At 43.2% G+C, this 20,727-nt stretch overlaps 1 protein-coding gene across 4 annotated transcripts in view; it reads right to left on the bottom strand.

The window, feature by feature from the left end:
- Nucleotides 1-20,727, bottom strand: part of PLCH2 (phospholipase C eta 2) — a 323,941-nt gene that overhangs the window by 151,649 nt on the left and 151,565 nt on the right. Inside the window, exon 1 of one of the 4 annotated variants that reach the window (XM_043531627.1) lies at nt 16,833-17,070. The exons of the other annotated variants lie outside the window; for them this stretch is intronic. Within the exon in view, the coding sequence (XP_043387562.1) occupies nt 16,833-16,875 (43 nt within the window). The 5' untranslated portion in view covers nt 16,876-17,070. Of the gene's footprint in view, nt 1-16,832; nt 17,071-20,727 lie in introns of those variants that run through there. 4 annotated transcript variants of the gene reach the window in all.

The raw sequence follows: 20,727 nt of genomic DNA, 5'->3' as shown, positions 1-20,727 counted from the left end.
TATAGCCCATCTGATGGCAGACAGAGAGGCCTATATCAGAGTCTTAGTGGGGGACATTTTGAATGCCATTTAGAAAAGACAAGACTTCTGAAGTCCCATCAGATGGTTTATACACTTTGTGTTCCCTAGTGGTTAGAGCAGGAGAGTGGGCGTTAGGACTCCTGGGCGTTATTTCCACAGCTGGCACTGATCGTGCAAGGTGAACTCAGCCATTTCACTCATCTTCTCTGGGCCTCCATTTCTCCATCTGTAATAAGATGTGGCACTCCAGTGACACACAACAGGGCTCACCCCTGCCTGGAACCCTGGGCATGTGCTCACATTGCTAGCTGGCACCGGGGTCCATGCCGCCATAACTTCACTGCTATTTTTGGCCACATTAGCTAGATTAAAGCTAGTGTGGGTATGCCTACCTGAACTGCAATCCAACTGCAGGGTAGCCATACCCTCAGTCTCTAGGGTTGTCGACCCAGGACCTTTCATCCGCATTGGTTGTATCTGCTTAGAAACCACAGGCAACAGTGTCCTTCTGCTCAGCAGGAACTTTAGCAGGATTTGCCTTACATTGCCTTGGATCAAGTCTGTTTTTTGTATCTGACCTATGCTTGATGCTTCCAAGGAAACCCAAACCATTCCCACTCATGCACATTGCTATGTTATAAATGGGAAAAGACAAATTCCTTCCTGACCCCTGAGATTTGCTTCACTATCTTAGGGCTCAATCACATAAGGTCCTGAGCATTCTGTCCTCAATCCAGCAAAGCATTTAAGCATATGATTAACACTATGCACGTGAGTAGTTTCAATGCCCTCACAGAACTCAGCACATTTATTATCATATACTCATATAACCATAGCACTGAGACTCAACTGAGATCAGGGCCCATTGCATTAGGTGCTTCACATACAAATAATAAGACAGTCCCTGACCTAAGCATCTTACAGTCTAAACAGACAAGACAACAAAGGGCAGGATGGGAAACAGGCACAGAGAGGCGAAGTGACTTGTTTAAGGTAACAGGGCACCTTAATGGCAAAGACAGGATTAGAACTAACCTAGTCTCCTGCCTAGACCAAACTGCCTCCCAAGGATGTCAGTCAGGGGCTATCCTAGGGACTGTCTTCTCATTGCAATAACTAGAAATGGAATTATTGCTCATACAACATTTTCCTGTTCACTCCTGTTGGGTTTTTAATTTATTACTGATTCCTCTTTTATTAGCACAAAGCTCTGCAAAGCCAAGAGCAAATTATCAACATTCATTTCACAAAACAGCTCCCTGCCACCGGCAACAAATAAAAATAGTGAAATAATAAAGAAACAACAACAGTAGCACAGCCAAATTCAGTTCTGATGCACACCCTGTGTAAACCAGCTAGAGCAATGGTTCTCAAACTTTGCATTGGTGATGCCTTCACACAGCAAGCTTCTGACTGCAACCCTCCTTATAAATTAAAAACACATTTTTTATATTTAACTCTATTATAAAAGCTGGAAGAGAAGCAGGGTTTAGGGGTGGAGGCTGACAGCTCGTGACCCTCCATGTAATAACCTCATGACCCCCTGAAGGGTCACAACCCCCAGTTTGAGAACCCCCGAACTAGAGTCAGCACAGATTCAGCCCATGATATTTACACCAGAAATGAACTCTCAAAGCTCAGGTGTTGTATAGAAACCCCCATTTGGACAGCCAGCATCTTGTCTTTATCAATACAAGTCAAAAATGTGCGCCAGACAGATGTAGCTATGGTCAATAATTCAGACTCCTTGGTGATGCAATTGGATAGGACTTCCCAGATCATCTGGTTCAATCCTGTAAATCTAGCAAGTTATCAAAGGGGTCCCTAGCAGCCCAATCATCTGTGATTTATGAGAAGCCTCCAAAGGGTCAGAGATCTTGTTCAGGTCAGCATCCAGAGGTCTGGAAGCTTCTATGAACTATCCAGACACGAAAGGCTCATGGGCAGAGCTGTGTGAATAATGGAATCTTTAGTTTGCTGGAAATCCCAAAAAATAACTTCAAAAAAGAGTTTTTGGGTCGAGCCAAAACCAAAATTTTTGGCAAATTGAAAAGTTGAATAAAAAAAATGGTTTCAGTTCAAATTAAATGTTTCATTTCGATTCTGACCATTTCAAAGTGTTTTGGATTGGTTTTGTACAAAATTAAAGGAAATTCTGAAATGAAGAGTAATTTTGAACCAAAAAATCACAACATTTCATTTTGAAAATGTCAAACAATTAAACATTTACACTTTGTCAGAATTTGTTTGTTTTCCTTTTCTTTTTTTAGCTAAAACTATTTGGCAAAACAGACACAAATTTGTGAAATGTTCTGGTGTCACCAAATCTGCATTCTTTCCTGAAAAAAAGCTTCAGCCAAAAACTTTTGCCCAGTTCTACTTCTGGGAGCCTAAGTTTTCCGCACCTTCCTGCTTGTATCTGGGGCAGAAATACGTGAAAACAGTATTTCTCATTCCTGCCTACACTTCCCACCTCAGCCAGAACCCGGAGGCAAAATCCTAACAAAGTGACTGAAATCTACTATCTGTTCAAGCTTAGTCTGAGTTTTTGATGAAGGCCCCAGTTGGTTTTTATTTTATCTGTACTCATTCATTCATCTGTAGTCCAGAGAGAACCAGGATAGCTGTCTGCATGGTGCCTTGTGATAGAAGATTGGTCAAAAATTCAGAGGAGGCCTGCAGCTAATTGACTGCAGGAAGCAATATGGGAATCTGTGCTAGAGATTTCCCTTGATTGCCTCTAGGATAGTGAAGGCTCCATGAAGCCTTCACTAGAGAAGGAGAAGCTCAGTGCCAAAGGAGAACTTTGCCTCCTGCTAATACAACCCTGATCAAGGTTTCAAATGGGAGCAAAGCACAAAACACAGTTTCATTCACTATTTCATTATATATTATTCCCTAGCCAAAACTGAACTCGTAAAGGTACAAGTCCACAAGTGATGAATTCCATCATTCTGCATACCTGTTCTGGTATTACTATTTATCTATTTGCATTGCAGTGGAACCTAAAGGTAAGTCTAACTGGCAACCAGAAATGCACGGTAGTGAGTATCGGAGCCAGGGTCGACAGATTCAGCTTGCAGGATTCATGCTAGGCTTATAAAAATAGCTGTGTAGACCTTCAGGCTCAGACTGGCGCTCAGAACCTGAAGCCCACCCCCTCCCCAGACTTCAGAGCCCAAGTTCCAGTCTAAGCCCAAACATCTACACAGGTGTTTTGAGTGCCGTAGTGCAAGCCCTGCAAGCCTGATTTTGTAGACCTGGGCTCTGAGACTCACTGCCGCAGGGTTCTGCTAACCATGTAGACGTATCCTAAGAGTCCCAGTCACAGACAAAGACCCTGTAGTGCTAAGCAGGGTAGAAACACAAAACAAACAATGGTGCCTGCCGCAAAGAACTTACAATCTAAGTGTAAGAGAAGAGAAAACAGGTAGATAGACAGACAGACAGAGGTGGTGGAGCACAAGGAAACAATGAGGCAATATGGATCAGTAGGACTGACAGTGGTTTCAACACACCAGTTCTTAACCATTATCATTTTTTTTTTCTGCCGGCATCACAGTAAAGGAGACTTATAAGAGGGATGTGAAAGAGGACAAGGCAGTAGCTCTGCAGATGCTTACAGGAAGCTCATTCTAAGCGTGAGGGACAGCACGGAAGAAAGCACAATGGTGTGGGTTTGAGAATGTAACAAGTGGGCGACGGTGGCTGGGATGACTGGCTGATTGGAGGCAGGGGTCAGCAACTCGATAGCATATGAGAAATGATAGGTGGGATGAGGATATAAAGTGAGGGGCCTTGAACAGGAAGACACGTATTTTGTGTCTGATGTGATGGAAGAGGAGGAGCCAGTGTATAGCCGTCAAGAGAGGGGTGATACGGTTAAAGCAATGAACTATGGATATGATCTTTGCAGCAGCACTCTGAACAACCTGAACAGGGCAAGATTGCATTTGTCAAGGCCAGACAGAAGGATGTTGCGGAAGTTGAGGTGCGAGATAATGAGAGGCTGGACACGTGTTTTGGCTGTGTGGATGTGTAGCATGGTAGTGCCTAGGGGCTCCAGCCCCATGGTGCTAGGCACTGTACAAACAAATTACAGCGACAGTCTCTGCCTTGAAGAGCTTACAATCTTCACATAAAACTGTAGGCAACAGGTGGATAGAATAGATGGAGGGAGCACATATACCACACCCATCGCCTTGGTCTCTGAGCTGAGAACACCACGACAAGCAAGTTGTAACTATAAGAACTTTAATATGTGCATATAGAAAAGGCAACTGAAATAAGCCAAAAGTGAGTTTCTTGTAAAAGAGGATACAGCACGCCATGTGTTAGGTCCCAATCCTTTGAGGTGCTGAGTGCCTTGTCTTCCACTGAAGCCTGTGGGAGCTTTGGTAATGTTATTTGATGTTTAATTTTAAACAGGTTTGAATGGCTGAGGAACAGCAAGCTCTGAAACATGTAACCAGAGACTGGAACTGAAGGTAAATTTTACTCTCACACAATTACTCCGACAGCATCTAAGCTCTCCACAAGCTCAAATATACAAATGGAAATAAGGAAACCAGCAAGTGAGCTAATGGGTGAATTGTTTAACTTCTAAGCAACATCTGAGCACTGCCCTGAAATACGAGGCGGTAAGTTGAGCAGACATCCTTTAACAGATCAAGGTCCACTTTGGAACATAATGTCTAGGGTCATGATAGATAGAGCCCTGCAAATCTGCGGATATGAGGTTTATATCCATGGACCGTTTGGAGATCATGGACGGATGCGGATATCCGTGGACCATGTTAGTGGATCGCGGATCGGATGCAGATACCAATTCTGTATCCGCGCAGGGCTTTACTAATAGAACGTTCTCCGGCCATCTCTGTTTTATATCTCAAGCTGCTGGCTGAACGTTAAAGACTCCACCCATTGCATGAAATGACTCTGACTTTCATATGGGGACTCACTTTACCAGTTGACTTCCCTAAAAGAACTTCCCCTGGACTTGGATCTTTTTCCTCATTACACAGGAAAACCAGAGAGTTGGGGATTGTGAATTAGCAATGGGAAGACTGGCTGGGACACAATCAAAATTGATCTTGAATCTTCCCCAGAATGTGTAGCTAACCCTTCCTGATGTTTTAAAAAGTTCAGTAAACTTGGAAAAATCTCTGTGTGGTCTCTGCACTAGCTGGCTTGGGCTAGTATAGGAAGTGGAAATGCTAAACTCTCATGAAAGACTATTTTTGCAATACCTCCAACTGAACTGTAACTTGTAGTTACCAGAAATCTCCTGAGAGCCTCAGGATCCTCTTATGAGAGTTGTAACCAGAATTCAAGACCAAAGAGATCCAGAGAAATCTGGGCAATATTCAGACTCTTGGATTTGAAACAAACCTCCACATTCTTTGAGGTCCACCCATCCTCATCATTCAATGCTTGGGGCATGATTCTCCTGTCACGTACACCAGTAAATCTGGAGTCACTCCCTTGTTATAAAGAAGAGTGAGATCAGAATCAGATCCTTGAGCTTAGCTCAAAGGCCATGATGTGATCTAATCTCAGAAGAAATTTGTCCAGAAGGAAGATAAAGCTCACAATGTCAGTTTCCTGGGAAGCTTTTATCCCTATTCCCCACCACTCAGTCTCAGGGAACATACTAAACATAAAGGTTTGCATGGCCTAATAGAGTCTAAAATCCTTTGGGATCTAAAAATCTTTTTAAATGTAAAGAGCTAAGAGTTGCAGTATTCAATTCATTTTGTTACAGTTTAAGAGGTCTGAGAAGAATAGCTAGAGGGTTTTAAAGCTCCTGGAAGAAAATGGTGCATATATCACAGCAACAAGGATCTCTCCTATTCTTTCATCTACTACTAAAGATAATGACTGATCTTGATTTACACCAAAGACAGTAAAATTTCTCCACTGAGAAATCCTGATTTACAGTCCTAAAGCTAGACAAAGATTCCCAGTAGCTCCTGTATATTATTATGAGTGACAGTGCATTCCTCCTCTCAAAAGCAGGACATTTATCATTTCCCCTCCTTCCAGTGCTAAAGACGTCTACTTAAATGGGCCAAATTAAACAAACCAAAGTGAGAAAAGACAGTTTGCCCTGAATGTCTGATTCTTCCTTCATCTAATCCACCAGTTTATGTGCAGTGAACTTCCGTTGTGCAGTGAATCAAACAGTCATGCAATGATCTCCCCAGCTAAGGTAATCTTGATTACAGATAGATCTGGGAGAGAATAAGGCAAATATCCTTTTTGACAAGAATTCACTTTGCGATGCTCACACCCGTTTTGTGCATGTTTCCCATACATGTTCAAGCAATAAAAGTTGTCAGAAAGCAAATTTCAAGCTTTCATATGTGAACATTCACAGAAACCAAATATGGAATTTATACATAACAGAATCTGTGTTGGAAGTGCTTGCCTGCGCTTCCAATCAAGGAGCAGTACACGTTGACTTATTTGGCCAATCAAAATTAAGCAACCCAGCGGGAATGTAAAGTATCTGTGACCAGTCCCTGGAGAACAAAATCAGAAAAGATATTTGTTGATTAAATTTGACAGAGAAATACATTTAACAGCACTGCCACCTGTGAAGATAAAAGGAGGCTAAATCTGAAGAAATGATTATTTGCAGGCTATTTGCTTAGCTTATGGAATGCTGTATGACACAGACTGTGAAGTTTTGCTGTCAACCATCTTTAAAAATCAGACTCCCCTATAAAGGGTAAAAATCTTGAATGAGCAGCATTCATTTTTATTCAATTTCTGTATGGTTATAGTTACAGCTCACTGTCCTCTACAAACAAAGTCCAATTTGCTCACAACAATAACAAAAGAAAAAAAAAGAAAGATAGCACAAGAAGAAGTTCATTTCAGCTAGAAATTTTTACTAACTTTGGTTCATGAACTCTAGCTGTTGCAGAGCCAGTGAAATCCAGGTAGAGTCCAAAGGCCAGGTTCTGACCTCAGTTATACAAATTCTGAAATCACCCCAGTGAACAAAGACAAGCACAAGTCTTAGGCACCACTTAAAACCTGTTCTGCAGACTTAAGTGGGAAATTATGTGGTGCATTATCCCCTCTGAAGAGGGATGAATTTCACCCAGGTAATCTGGCTTGGCTATGTTTCTCTTTATATTTATATCTTTTTATGTTTTCCTCTTTCTCAACACCGTTTCCCTCAGCCCTCTCCCCACTTTGTTGTTTTATGAATAAAGTATTCCCCCCCCCCATTTCATTCCTCCATAACACAGGATATATAATCTTTCAAAATTGAATTTTATCTCCTTGATCTGTTGCCTAGCAAACTGCTTGATTCAACACATGTATTATTAACAAGGAAAGTCAGCTTTTTTTGAGGCAATAAATACTCTGATAATATGTTTAAAGCAAGGAGCGGAGCGTAAATAGTACAGCTAATGTGTGTAAAAATGTAGATTTATGTTAAATTATCTCCCAGAGGCCCACAAAGGGTCGAGATTCTGAGAATTATCCTTTATATGCCGCTTAGGGACGTCATTAAATGAGAAACACATCAATTTGTTGTGCTTTTGGTATTAACTTGTGCTCTCTCCTTTTTTAACAGTTCTACAAATTTTAGACTACAAATTATAGTAGCTATCTTCCATAGATGTTATGCACAAAACAGTTATGTTAAAAGAATATTAAGCTTGCAAAGTCAAGCCCTGTAAAGTTAGGGAATGTCAGAAATAAGGTTGTCTCTGTAATCTTAATTCAACCCTCTTGTGCATATGAATTACGATAGTCTTTAACTACAAGATCATGTATTATTTATTCCAGGCCTCCTGCCTCATTTAGTGCACAGAATGGATGGTGCTCACTTAATGAGCACCTATTCAATATTTTGTTTTGTCTCTTTTGTTCAATGTAGGGCCTTATGCCTTATTTACTGCACACTGTTTAAACCCTGCTATGAAGAGTTACAAACTTCCTCAATGGCTTTTCTATGGCACTCAGCACCATGATGTCTCAGTGCTTCAAAAACATTAACTTACCTTCCCAGCACCGCTGTGAGATGAGGGGGTGCTATTTCATAGATGGGGATCTGCGGGACAGAGAGTGCTTTAGGTGCTCAATTTGAGACCTGATTTTTCAGAGTCCTTACCATTATACAGCACTTTATTTGTTCAAAGCACAGCTCCCAGGGCCTTCACTTGCAGCTATGCGTGCTCAGCACTTCTGCAATCAGATCATAAGTCAGACACCCAGAAAATGAGGAACACAGTTAGTGACCCCCTGTGAAAAGTCTGGTTTAAGCAACTTGCCCAGCATCATACACGAACATTGCAACAGAGGCAGGGATAGAATATGGTTCTCCATTCAGGTGCCTTAGCAATGAGATTATCCTTTCTCCTCCTGTAGTCCCTGCCACATACACTACACTTCTTCCGACGTCTACAAGAAACAAAGCTGGGGTCCTGCACACAAGTCTCCTTAACTACACAACCCTGATTCATTCCCAGAGCAGATCCACTCTGTGCACTGACTGAGGAAGAGATCCCGTGGACAAAATAGTATGTGATCATATAATTAAAGATGATCATAAAGCATACACACAAGAGGTGCGGATTAAGTTTGCCCAGACAATCTTAATTCTGAGCATGAGCTTTCGTGAGCTACAGCTCACTTCATCGGATGCATAGCATATCGTGGAAACTGCAGAAGACATTATATACACACAGAGACCATGAAACAAAACAGCTCACTTCATCGGATGCATAGCATATCGTGGAAACTGCAGAAGACATTATATACACACAGAGACCATGAAACAAAACTTTTTTGTTTCATGGTCTCTGTGTGTATATAATGTCTTCTGCAGTTTCCACGATATGCTATGCATCCGATGAAGTGAGCTGTAGCTCACGAAAGCTCATGCTCAAATAAACTGGTTAGTCTCTAAGGTGCCACAAGTACTCCTTTTCTGTTTACGAATACAGACTAACACGGCTGTTACTCTGAAACCAATCTTAATTCTGACATTTCAGAGATTTTAGCTTCTAAAATCTAAGTCTCTGTTGAGCATGTACAAACTGAGATTCTTCCAAGGCTTTTAACTAAGACTATGATTTTGTTACGGACATTTTTAGTTAAGGTCATGGACAGGTCACGGGCAATTAACAAAAATTCAGGGCAGCCGTGACCTGTCCCTGACTTTTACTAAAATTGTCCATGACAAAAAGTGGGAGGGAAGAGGGTCCAGCACCCTGCCCTGCTGCGGCTGGGAGCTGCGGTCCCTGCCCTGTGACTAGGAACTGGGAGGGACCCTGCCTATGGCGGCTGGGGAGCTGGGAGGGATACCCCGCCACCCGGGGACTGGGGAGCTGCTGGGGAATTCCTCCCTCCCCTCCGCCTATGGTGGCTGAGGAGCTCTGGGGATCCCCAGCACCCGCGGAGACTGGGGAGCTCTGGGGGATTTCCTCTGCACCCACGGCTGCTGGGGAGCTGTGGGGGACCCCCCACTCCAGGCAGCAGGGATACCCCGAAGCTCCCAGACACCAGGGGAGGTGGGGGTAGCCTGCAGCTCCGAACTGCTGTGGGTTGAAGTCACGGATGTCTGTGGAAATCACGGATTCTGTGACTTCTGCAACCTCCGTGACCAAATCGTAGCCTTACATATAACCAGGGCAGCTGGAACAATTTGTATAGTGGGGGTGCTGAGAGCCATTGAAGTAAACTGCAAACCCTGTATATGATGGAAATGACTTCAAGCCAGGAGGTGCAGCCACATCCCCAGCACTCCTAGTTCCAGCACCTATGTTTACAACATGCTCAGACGTGGGCAGATTTTCACCAGGAAGACAAAAAGCACATCCCTGACATAAAGGCACCCTCCTGCCACATTTCCAGTCCCTGTTTGAAAGCATTGAGGCTCTAGAGCTTTACAAAGGAAAGGTTACCTGATTTATTTATTTATTGCATTGCAAAGCAACATACTTTTCCTTAACCTCGTTGTCGTAAACAACTGAACCATTCTGGCTAAAAAATTCAAAATCCTCCTGAGGCAGACACCCTCCATGGAAAATTTCAGCCCAAACTGTTAAAGTTTGGCAAAGTTATAAGCAACTCAAAACAGAGTCTTGCACTGGGAAGTGTCAGGCAACCTTAGTATTAGGTGGTGCTATCAACCCCACTCATGATGCAACAGCAGGGCCAACCATGTAGTTCAGATTTGGACAGAATAATTTTTTTTTTACACATTTACAGTATGTAGCTACCTATCTGAGCCCCCATTCTCTGCTCCTTTGCACTCTGTGTCAGCTGTTATGCCTGTGCAAAGTAAGTGTGAAAATGCTATCACTTGCTGTGAGTGGAAAGTTACTCAGGTAACTTTTTAAAACCACTGTTTACACCTACAAATGACCATGCAAAGTGAAAGGTCACAGAGAATTAGGCCCAAATGTTTCCTAAAGATAAAAATAAATTCCTCCACCTTAATTAACTCACTGACAATTGGCAAGTGTAATAGGCTCTTTGATGTATCAGACTTATTGTTCATCTCACTTCGACACACATCATGCAAGCAGCTCAGGGAAGGCTGTGCCTATTTCTTCAAGTGGAATTTTGTCATTTGTTCACTTTTCACACCAAAAAGTGACTAGCACAAACCTCCTCCACAGATGGAATATCAGAAATGTTCCTTCCCATCATAAATTAGAGCGTTTCCTCTTTAGACACTGATCCCACTAAAAAGAAAAGGAGTACTTGTGGCACCTTAGAGACTAACCAATTTATTTGAGCGTAAGCTTTCATGAGCTACAGCTCACTTCATAGGATGCATACTGTGGAAAATACAGAAGATGTTTTTATACAAACCATGAAAAAATGGGTGTTTATCACTACAAAAGGTTTTCTCTCCCCTCACCCTACTCTCCTGCTGGTAATAGCTTATCTAAAGTGATCACTCTCCTTACAATGTATATGATAATCAAGGTGGGCCATTTCCAGCACAAATCCAGGTTTTTCTCCCCCCCCCCCCCCCCCCCCCCGCCCCCACAAATGACTTTGCAAGAACAGATAGTCCAGTAGACTCACCCATAAGAACCCACCGAACCTAGTTTATAAATCAACTTATCGAGGCCCTCATCATCATCGTAACAGTGCAGCTCTCAGCCATTAACTCATTTTGTCATCTCAAAACTCTACTATGTGATAAGGAGGCATCATCCCCTGTTGACCAATGACTCTGACCTGACCTTGGAGGGTTTATAGTTTTGGGTAAAATATAATTTCTTTGTTAAGCATGTTTAATGGAAGGTATCAAAGCTGTAATAACAAGTAGGAGAACAAATAATTGGATTGTTAGGTTTTGCTATAGTTAAAGACCTGTGTTATTAGTGTGAGGCCTTGTGGGAGTAGTCATGCTAAAGGCTGAAGTTTAGCTAAAAGCTGGTAGGCCCAAGAAGATAACTCCAGGTCACAAATTCTGCACTCTCATTTCGAGAGACAAATGAGTAACCACAAAGAGTGCAGTATGCTGCAGAATTCTGCCAGAAGGGAGTTTGCGGAGAGGGAATCTGGTTACTAGGCTGTAACTAGGTAGTTAGACCGTAGTAACGTATAGGAATTATTCAGAAATGTGTGATATAGTTTAGCAATATTCATGATCAAAGGCATAGCTATGGAAAGCTGGAATGCCACATATGGATAAGGGGCAGGTATTAATCTTGTTGCATGCATGGAAATTGACCAAATACGGTTGTATAGCCGATAACAAACATAAAGAAGGGGGATAAATCTAGTTCCTATTTTTGAATTCATTGGGTCCCCGAGACAGTGTAAACCAAACCAGGGCCTCCCTGCTGATGAGCTCCATTTACTTTTCATACTGTCTTTGTTTCCAATGATCTTCATAAAGTTGTAAGTATACACAATGCAAGATTACAAATATGAACAATGCTGGAAACCATATTACTGTACTTCTTATTCTGATATTTATGTGTACTGATTTTTTTATTATTTCACTTATATTTGTCTGTATGAAGTAAAGCTCAAAGTTTGTTTATGTTTTTGTTTATGTGTTTCACCAAATTTCATCTTCTCCATTAACTCTAAGTAGCCACCTGAAAAAAGAACCTGTCATGTGTGACAAGTGCATGTTGCACCTCGATAACGATCTGATAAGTGTAATAATTGATTAGGCTACATCCCATCTCATAGATAGGGAACCAAGGCTCAGGCTAAACTAAGTGACATGCCCTAAGTCACACATCTAAGTCTGTGGCCAAGCTAGGAATTGAATCCAGGTGTGCCAAGACCCAGACTCGTACTCTACTCGATAGACCATCCTTCCTCCCCTATATCTTTCTCCGTTGGAAGACAAATATATTGCATCAATCACCATAGCTGAATGAAAATGGAAGCTACATGTATAAGACTGAGTGGAGTCTGTGATGCAGATCCGCCAGAGGGGAGAACTTTACCCATAATGGAAGAGACCAGTTATGTATTTATCTCCTACTAAAGACTGGACCAAATCACTGGGGTTGTTTCAGATTTAGTTCCACGAATCCAATCCTGCCCAATGCTTTTGGCTGAGGATCCAAGCCAGGAAGGAGTCTGTTCAGATTGGGATTCAGCCCAAAATGGCAAAAAGCTCACAAAAGCAGCTGTTCTTGCAGATTGCTATAATTTGGGGGCGGCAACCTTGCAGCAGCTCATGAGATTTCATCACCATCAAATCCAAGCCCTCGTTCAGTCTCAAAACCTGAATCCCCATCTCAAATGAACACCAGCTCTTTGGCCCGACCCTACTTCACATCAATAAAGCTTGTTATCAGATTCCATTTCTGGGAGTAATGCAAAAAGGAATATGTTGCTCTTGTGAGGTGTGTAGTAAGTAAAAGGTTTCAAAATAGAAACTGATCCTGGAGTGCTATTTCACAGTGTCCTGTCAGCTAGCTCAGGACCACTTCTAGATTGATAGATAGGAAAGGACACTGAGCTCCGCAACGGGCATGTTCCACCTGACACTAGCTAAACTGACAGCCGGGACTGAGCACAGTGAGATGAATGTCAGGCAGCGGCAAAGAGACAGCTAACTAATAGGAGCAACTAGGATGCCCATAAAAGATGCCCGTTCACATCTGATAAATTGGCCCCCAGCCCATTGTATACTGGAGGCCTAATTCTGCTCCAGGTTAAGATGGTGTAAATCCACAGCAGCTCCATTCACTTCAGTAAAGTTACTCAGATTTACCTCAGTTTAACTCAGAGCAGAATATTGGTGTTTCCAAAATTACAGATGTTTCATCACAGCTGCAATTCCAGCTTGATTCTGTGGTCACATCTAATGGGAACATATATTTGACTTCCTAACCAACACCCTAGAACTGACCCACAAGGTGCTGCGTATCAGGGCCGGAGGGATTCTTACCAATGCCAAATGGAAAGGAAATTCCTAATACCATAAAGTCTCTTCCGCAGACTTTGGGCTCTATTGCCTATGGGCCCAACCCTGCTCTCACTGATGCTTGTTTCCAATCTCCCTTGTGCCCTGAGCAATTGCTGAAAATTTGGGAATCTGCTGCCGAGCAGTGCAGCGTTTTTTAAACACTTCAGGGGTGATCTTACAGTGTCTCTGCAGGGGAAAAGCTCTCTGTTTCTTACCAACTTGTGGGTCACTTGAGGGCTTTGGCCGCGAGAGCTGTTGAGCTGACACCTTTCATCGCTACCAGGCTGTAATTCAGGGATACAAAACATTCCAGTAAGGGACTGGTTCTGCTCCCTCCTATCCTGGTGTAACTCCACTGGCTTCAGTGCAGTCATCCCTGCTTTACACTAGGGAAAGTGAGAGGAGAATCAGGTTCTCAATTAACACAAAGTGACAGGAAGGAAACACCTGCCTGGTACAAAAGAAACATGATGTAATGGCCTCGCTGCTAGCCTTACAGCAGAGGCTTGTAGTACTTTTGCTCTTTCTTCTTGCCCCAGCACCCTTTGCTTCCGAGATGCTTCCTATCACTGGCTTAGAATGACCCCCGCTGGCAAAAACACAGACTTGGTGAATGTCCACAAACCACAGTTGGACAATGCTGGGGCTTAAACAATGGGACTCAAATAAGTAACTGAGATTGACTGCTTCCCTGGGGCCTGGGAGATGGAAGTCTGAGAACTCATCGCTCCGATGTGCCCCGAGTCTTTTCTTCCCAGATAGACTAACAAGCAGTAGCAGGGTTGCGACTAAAAGGCTAAGGTGCTGCAGGTGGTATGCTTCCCACTCTACCATCGCTTCCCCACCTGACGATTCCTAGGTGTGGAGTGGCTGACCTCAGAGAGCAAAGATTAGACCCAATCCTGAAACGTGGAGTGCTGTCAACCTTTAGTCAGGTTACCAGGAATTGGGGGCACTCAGTATCTTCCTGGAGGCACTCAACACTAGAACTGGTTGGGAATGTTTCAACAAAACATTCTGTCATGGGAAATGCCGATCTGTCAAAACTGAAACTTTTGACAACTCTCCCGTTTCAGAACAATTTTGAAAAAAAAAGTTTCAAATGGTTGAAATGTCCATTTCAACACTTTTGAAAATGAAAAGTTCTGGGTTTTGGTTCAAAATGGCTTTTCATTTAGAAATTTAAGTTAATTTATCACATTTTTTAAAAGGTTGAAACTGAAACTTTTCAAAACTGTCTAATCAAAACTGTTTCAATTGACACAATCCAAAAATTCTCTCGGATTTCCAGGATTGACTTTTTGTCACAGTTTGTGATAGTAATTTTTTATACCTCAAACATTCTTATGGAACAGGGAAACCATTTCCTACCCAGCTCTTCTTAGCTCCTTTCAGGATAAAACCTTTTATGCTCCCAATCCTTGGTGTCACCTAGCGTCACCGCAAGAGATTCACAAGCACTGTCACTATTGCCATACACAAAATTAACCCTTACCCTGAGCAAGGCTGTTTTTGAGAACTTTGCTTAAACAATAAGATTTTTTTAGAGTATTAGTTTAGCAAGATGACTGCCACCAAGTTGACCATATTAAAAAACCAAATCAAAGCACTGACAGTATCTCAATACTCTTGTAACGCACTCAGAGTTAAGTTGATGTCATCATTAAAGCATGTCCCCCTGTTGAATCTCAAATACTTCTATCATTTTGTTTAATTCTTCGCAAACCCCATGGGCTAGTGGTTACAGATTAGATGGTCTTCAGGAATTTTGTTGGGCATCCAAGCTACCTGGGTTCAGACTGTGAACTTCACTGTAGTTAACTGAATTACTTGGGTGAGTACTGCTCAACATTGTGAGTAAGGGGCCCACAGTCTGGCCGTTTACTCTGAAAACATGTCAAATCATAGGTGAAGTTCCCCAGACTTCCCTTGTTATTCTAACACTGCTGAAATACTGCAGTATAGCAAGGCTTTTAAAATCCAGTTGGCTTCCACGTCTTCGGGTTGCCAAAGCATCAACTGCTTCAGTGATGAATGATTGAAATGGTCCCAGCCACACTGGTCTGTGCCTTTCTAACTTTGGGGAAGTTTGAATCTGGCTGTGAATTTTCCAGCCAGGACCCATCTTCAGTGGTGTGAAAGGGATGTAAGCCCGGTGAATATGTCCCTCGTCTGGTGTGGCATTATCTAGGGATTCATTCCAACAGATGTGAAGGAGATAACTGACATACCACACCCAGTGCACGCAGAGAAGCCATGTAAGAAGTCACACCTCTTTACTTGCTGCAAAACGATTATAAAACTGCATGGCTACCAGGCATAAAATACAGTGCTATAAAATATGCAGAGATAAGCAGTTAGGCATTTGAGTCCATTAATGTAATGTTACAGCAACTCAGGGTTGCTGTTACTGGACTCTTTCCAAAGAAGTCAATAACAATGATACAGCTTTAAAAATAAAAAGAGAGAGGCCAGGTCTATACTAGGCAATTAAGTCAGTATAATGACGGTACTCAGGAGTGTGAAAAATCCACACCTGTGAGCGATGCAGTTAAAACAATCTCACCCCCAGTGTAGACAGCGCTATGTCGAGGGGAGAAGTCTCCCACTGACATAGCTCCCACCTCTCGAGGAGGTGGGTTACCTACACCGAACAGAGAAACCCTCCCCTCAGTGTAGTAGCATCTTCACTGAAGTGCTACAGCAGTGCCGCTGAGGCATTTTCAGGGTAGATCTGCCCAGAGACTGCACAAGTTTCTGCTCAAATTATTATAATTTCTCCCGGTGACCTTAGGAGCTGAGGGTATGACCCCCAAATTCAAGTGACTGGTAACGTCTGCAGCAACATCAAACCAGCTGGAGGCAATTCACAGAGAAGACCTGGGGTTCCACCAGGGATGAGTATGGCTCAGTGTGTTTCTAGCCTGGTAGATTTAAAATTAAAAACTAATCACAGGCATTCTTTGAAAAGCAAACAGCTGACTCGCAATAGTTCTGGGAGCCTTTTTTTCCTCTTCTGCTGTGGATAGCAAAAGGTCTGAGGATAAAAATGGAAATTTCTTCTTTACAGTGAGAGCCAGCTACCTAGACAAGAGAAAAGGGAGATAGATGCAACTTGTGCCTCCTCTCTGCTCATCGGTGAGAAGCAGATCCTGGCTACAAACATATATGTGCATGTGTGTATGTATACATTTATTAAGGTTTGTTGGTAACGTCAGGAAAACCCAAGTTACTGCAAAGACTCACTCAAGAAACTGCCACATCTTTGCACTAGACATCTCAGTTTGAATAACACATAATAATCAACTCAGAATGTAGGCAGAACTAAGCATTCCATCTCAGTGTAACGAAATCTTTGAAAAGGTGATTTAAAAAAATCTTCCCTTACCTTTATCTTGACTGAGGCATCTAATGGTGCTTGCATCGTCCATATTCCAGCTGGACTCAGGTGAAAGAAACACCAAAGAAAGCAATGAAGACCAAAGCAATGCTCATCACTGAGCCTTTAAAAGCATCCTCTCAAATAATAATAATGCATGCACATTGGCCTTTAATGCAATGTCAGAAAGTTCCTAAGAATGCTTTCTGCTTCCTCTGGATTGTACAGGCTCATTTTACTCCCTGTACAGTATGTCAGGAGCCGTTGATAGGTAGAAACCAGCGCAGGAGTTAAATGAATTTTACCAGCCTTTCACTGCAACTCAAGTGTTCAGCCACCTGGGATAATCGGGAATTAACTCTTTGCTCCCCACTCTCAACTGGGATATGGGAGTCTTGGTTCCCTCATGGAAGTGCCAGAGGAAAGGATGGTAGATGCTGGGAAATAAATAACAAACAGGTAACTGACAGCCATGTTCCCCTGGGACCTCTTTCATTCAGTCGGCAGCTGTCACTAATTTCACTTCTCACCAGCAGGACGTCAGTTCATTTCTTTATCTTAGCGTTACTTTGGTCTTCACTGCTTGCTCTGGTGTTGTATGCTTTAACACCTCCCCTGCGCCAGCTCTGTACCCTCCAGCCTGTTAAGATCCTCACTCCTACTCGGCTAGTTTTCAGAATGCAAGTGTAGAGTTACTCATAAAGACATGCAAGCTGTTGTCTTTGGACTTCTGTCTCGTTTTTGTTTTGTTTTTTATTTAATTTTTTTGTTAATTTTTCTGGCAAACAACCCATGTTTCTCTCCTTTTTAATTTGCTAGGAAATAGTCACTTAGAATTGATGGACACTAGTCAGTGAATGATGCAAATGCCTAGCACTCTGTTTGCTGTGTCCCAACAAGATGGGCACAAACCTCTGTGTCCTGGATAACTTGTAAAGGAAATAAATACATTCCACCTCACTAATTTATAGTACATGAAAGCTTGCTGGCCCCAACCCAGAACAGGCCGCCATTGTGCTAGGTGCTGTACATATACACAGAATGAGACAGTTCTTGCTTCAAAGAGCACACTATCTAAATAGGCAAGGCAGACAAAGGAAGTGTGACTATCCCTGTTTTACAGAAGGGGAACTGAGGCACAGGGGGGATGAAGTGACTTGCCCAGAGTCACACAGGAAGTCTATGGCAGAGCCAGGAACTGAACCCAGGTCTCTTCACCCTCTGTAGATTTCAACAGGCGTGGAGTTCCTCTTCACCGCAATCCTGAGAGAGGCTGAGAACTCAGCTTCCATTGATTGCAGTGAGTGAGAAGGAGGATGATTCACGTGGGTTCTTAGCATCCCAAAGGTAAGACACACTCATTTCCTTGCAGGATCAGGCCATTCCTTCCCTGACTGGCTGTGTGGCATTGTTATGCTGCTGTGGCATTTCATTTCTGAGGTGGCTGCATTGAAGTGGTAGACGTAAGAAAGTCTGTGAAGGGCTGTGGGGTCCTTTGGGTTGAAAGATGCTGGGGAGTGATGACTATATTCAGCCTGGTCAAACTAGAGGAATGGCAAGAAATGCATGCGTATTACTCTCCATTGTTAGCATCTGATGGTTCTGCTGGGTTTTCATTCTATCTCATCTGTCTCAGGCACTCATCACTGTAGGGTCTGGTTATCGCCACTGGCTGAGACAGGAGACTAGACAGCCCATCAGTCCGTCTAATCCGATCTGGCAATTCCTACGTGCTGCTCCATCCTCACTCATGCAACACTCCCGCTGACATCATTGCCCATGTAAGGACGTCAGGACTTGGCTCAAGCACAGCTGCATGAAAATAGGATCTCTGCTGCTTACTGTTCCCCTAAAGCCACCATGCCCTCTGAGACATTGCAACTATCTCCACAGCAACCTATTACCATAGGAGCACTTATTGCAGGAGGCCTCTGGGACATCATAAACTCACACTGTTCAGCATTTGTTTTGTTTTCTATTGTAGCTGCTGGGCCTTTTATAATGGGAGCTCCTCAGAGCTGGGGCCTGCCAATTGCCTGGCATGCCTTGCCCATTGTACACACGGTGCACACCCCGGGTTCCATATAAATAATAACAAGTTATAATCCTCTATTTGTGAAACTAAGTGGAGAAATAAGCAGCAGCAGCAGGTGAAATGCTCAAGCTGCACCTGTTTGCATGTAGGTGACTTGCATAAGGAAAAAACCACGCAGAAGAAATGCTGATCAACAGAGAAGATCCCTACACAGAAAGCCTTGCCAAGTTTTTAAAGGGATGTAATCATTACATGAGTGATTGTGGGGTTTGCTCTCCCATTGGTTCACCAGAGATTTAAGGATAAAAAGGAACATCCCTTCTGAATTCTCCACGCAGCAACGGAAGAGCAAAACACATCTCACCTACCCGTCACTCCTCCTGCTGGGCTGGTAAATGAGTTGCTATTAGTAGATGCTGATCCTCGTCAAGGGTAAGGCTAGAACAGGGGATGGTTTTGTTGTTTAAACATGAAGTATGGCAGCCTTATGCTGTCTGGAAGCCCAGGTCACCCCTCTGTCCTGCTGAAGGAGAGAAGATGAGTTCCATGCAGCGTAGTGGAGGGGGATTTTTCAGATGTCTATGTCCTCCATAACTAACCCAGCTAACATGAGAAACAAGGGGTGGGGGGGGGGAGAGGGGAAGGGTATGATCTTTTATTGGACCCACCTTGTCTCTCCAATGTCCTGGGACCAACACTGCAAACAGCAAACACAAGTCAATTATGTGGCACATGGCACTTCAATGTTTCCAGAACCCACGAAGGAAACTCAACCTCCCAGAATGAGACTTAGATTCTTGAAGCAAGAGGTCGATAAAACAAGCACTCAGGCAGAAATGTTTCATTCTGCACAGCTTCCAGATTTCGATGAGGCTACAATGATTACTCTTTTATTCTATTTTCAAAGCTTCCAAGAAAGCCAACATCAAACAATGGTCAATTTAATGAAGTTATTAATGAGTCTGATCTTAACGAATACGAATGAAGATCCTAATTTCTTGGAGCACAAATCTGATGGAGTTTTGATCTGATTTTGGATGTGTACAAAAATACTTCTGTGTCAACATACTACTTTATCTTCTGACAGCCCCATGGCTGAGTTTCTTTATTTGTCTAGATATGGATAAACTTACAAAGCAGTTTTTCCTATCTCGTTGTGTTTTCCTTTGTCTCTGTATTGTGTAAAACTGTTTGTTATGTTGTCTGGAGGGGAACAATCCATAATAAACACCCAAGGTTCTTTTTGGGCATTAAAGCTCCTAGAGCACTTCTGGGAAGAGTCAGCCTGTAGCCTGCTGCCCTCCACCCCTTAGGCCACTGCGTTCTGGCAGTGGCTGAATGTGCCCTCTCTGGAGACAGTCTGTAATATGCCTTGGGATGAAAGGTGTTCTCTAAGGGCTAGGCTGTGACTCAGACTGTCCACTGCTGCAGGGCCCTCAAAAAGGCTACCTAGACCTTGGCAGGGCTGATGAGAGAGGGAGATGGGGCGGGAGAGTTGTACTGGGGCCCAGAGCTCAGCGGGGCCTCCAAAACGTCTGTAACAGATCTGTGTAAATAAAGCGAAATGGGAGGAGCCTCCAATTTCTCTCGACAGGCCTGGCCCTCGACTCCTGCCGTGTACAAGTAAGCAGGGCTATTTGCGTGCTTGCTCTGTTCCTGGAGTAGGTGTGCAGAGAGTGGACAGGAAGAGGTGGGAAAAGTAGGCCACCGATGAATGACTACTCCCCTTGACAGGGGAGGTGCAGGACAGGGGTTGCGACTCTCAGGGGTGCCTTTGAGGCACAGCACCTCTGGGGAGCTTAAAGGAACAATCTTGCCCTCAGCAGATTATTATTCTGCAGAAGTTTGCTCAGAGACAGAGAAAATCAA

The sequence above is a fragment of the Chelonia mydas genome, chromosome 18 (assembly GCF_015237465.2).
Source record: "Chelonia mydas isolate rCheMyd1 chromosome 18, rCheMyd1.pri.v2, whole genome shotgun sequence".
Taxonomy (NCBI): Eukaryota; Metazoa; Chordata; order Testudines; family Cheloniidae; genus Chelonia; species Chelonia mydas.
Note: the sequence above shows the minus strand (reverse complement) of the source record. Positions and strands in the feature narration are given on the sequence as shown.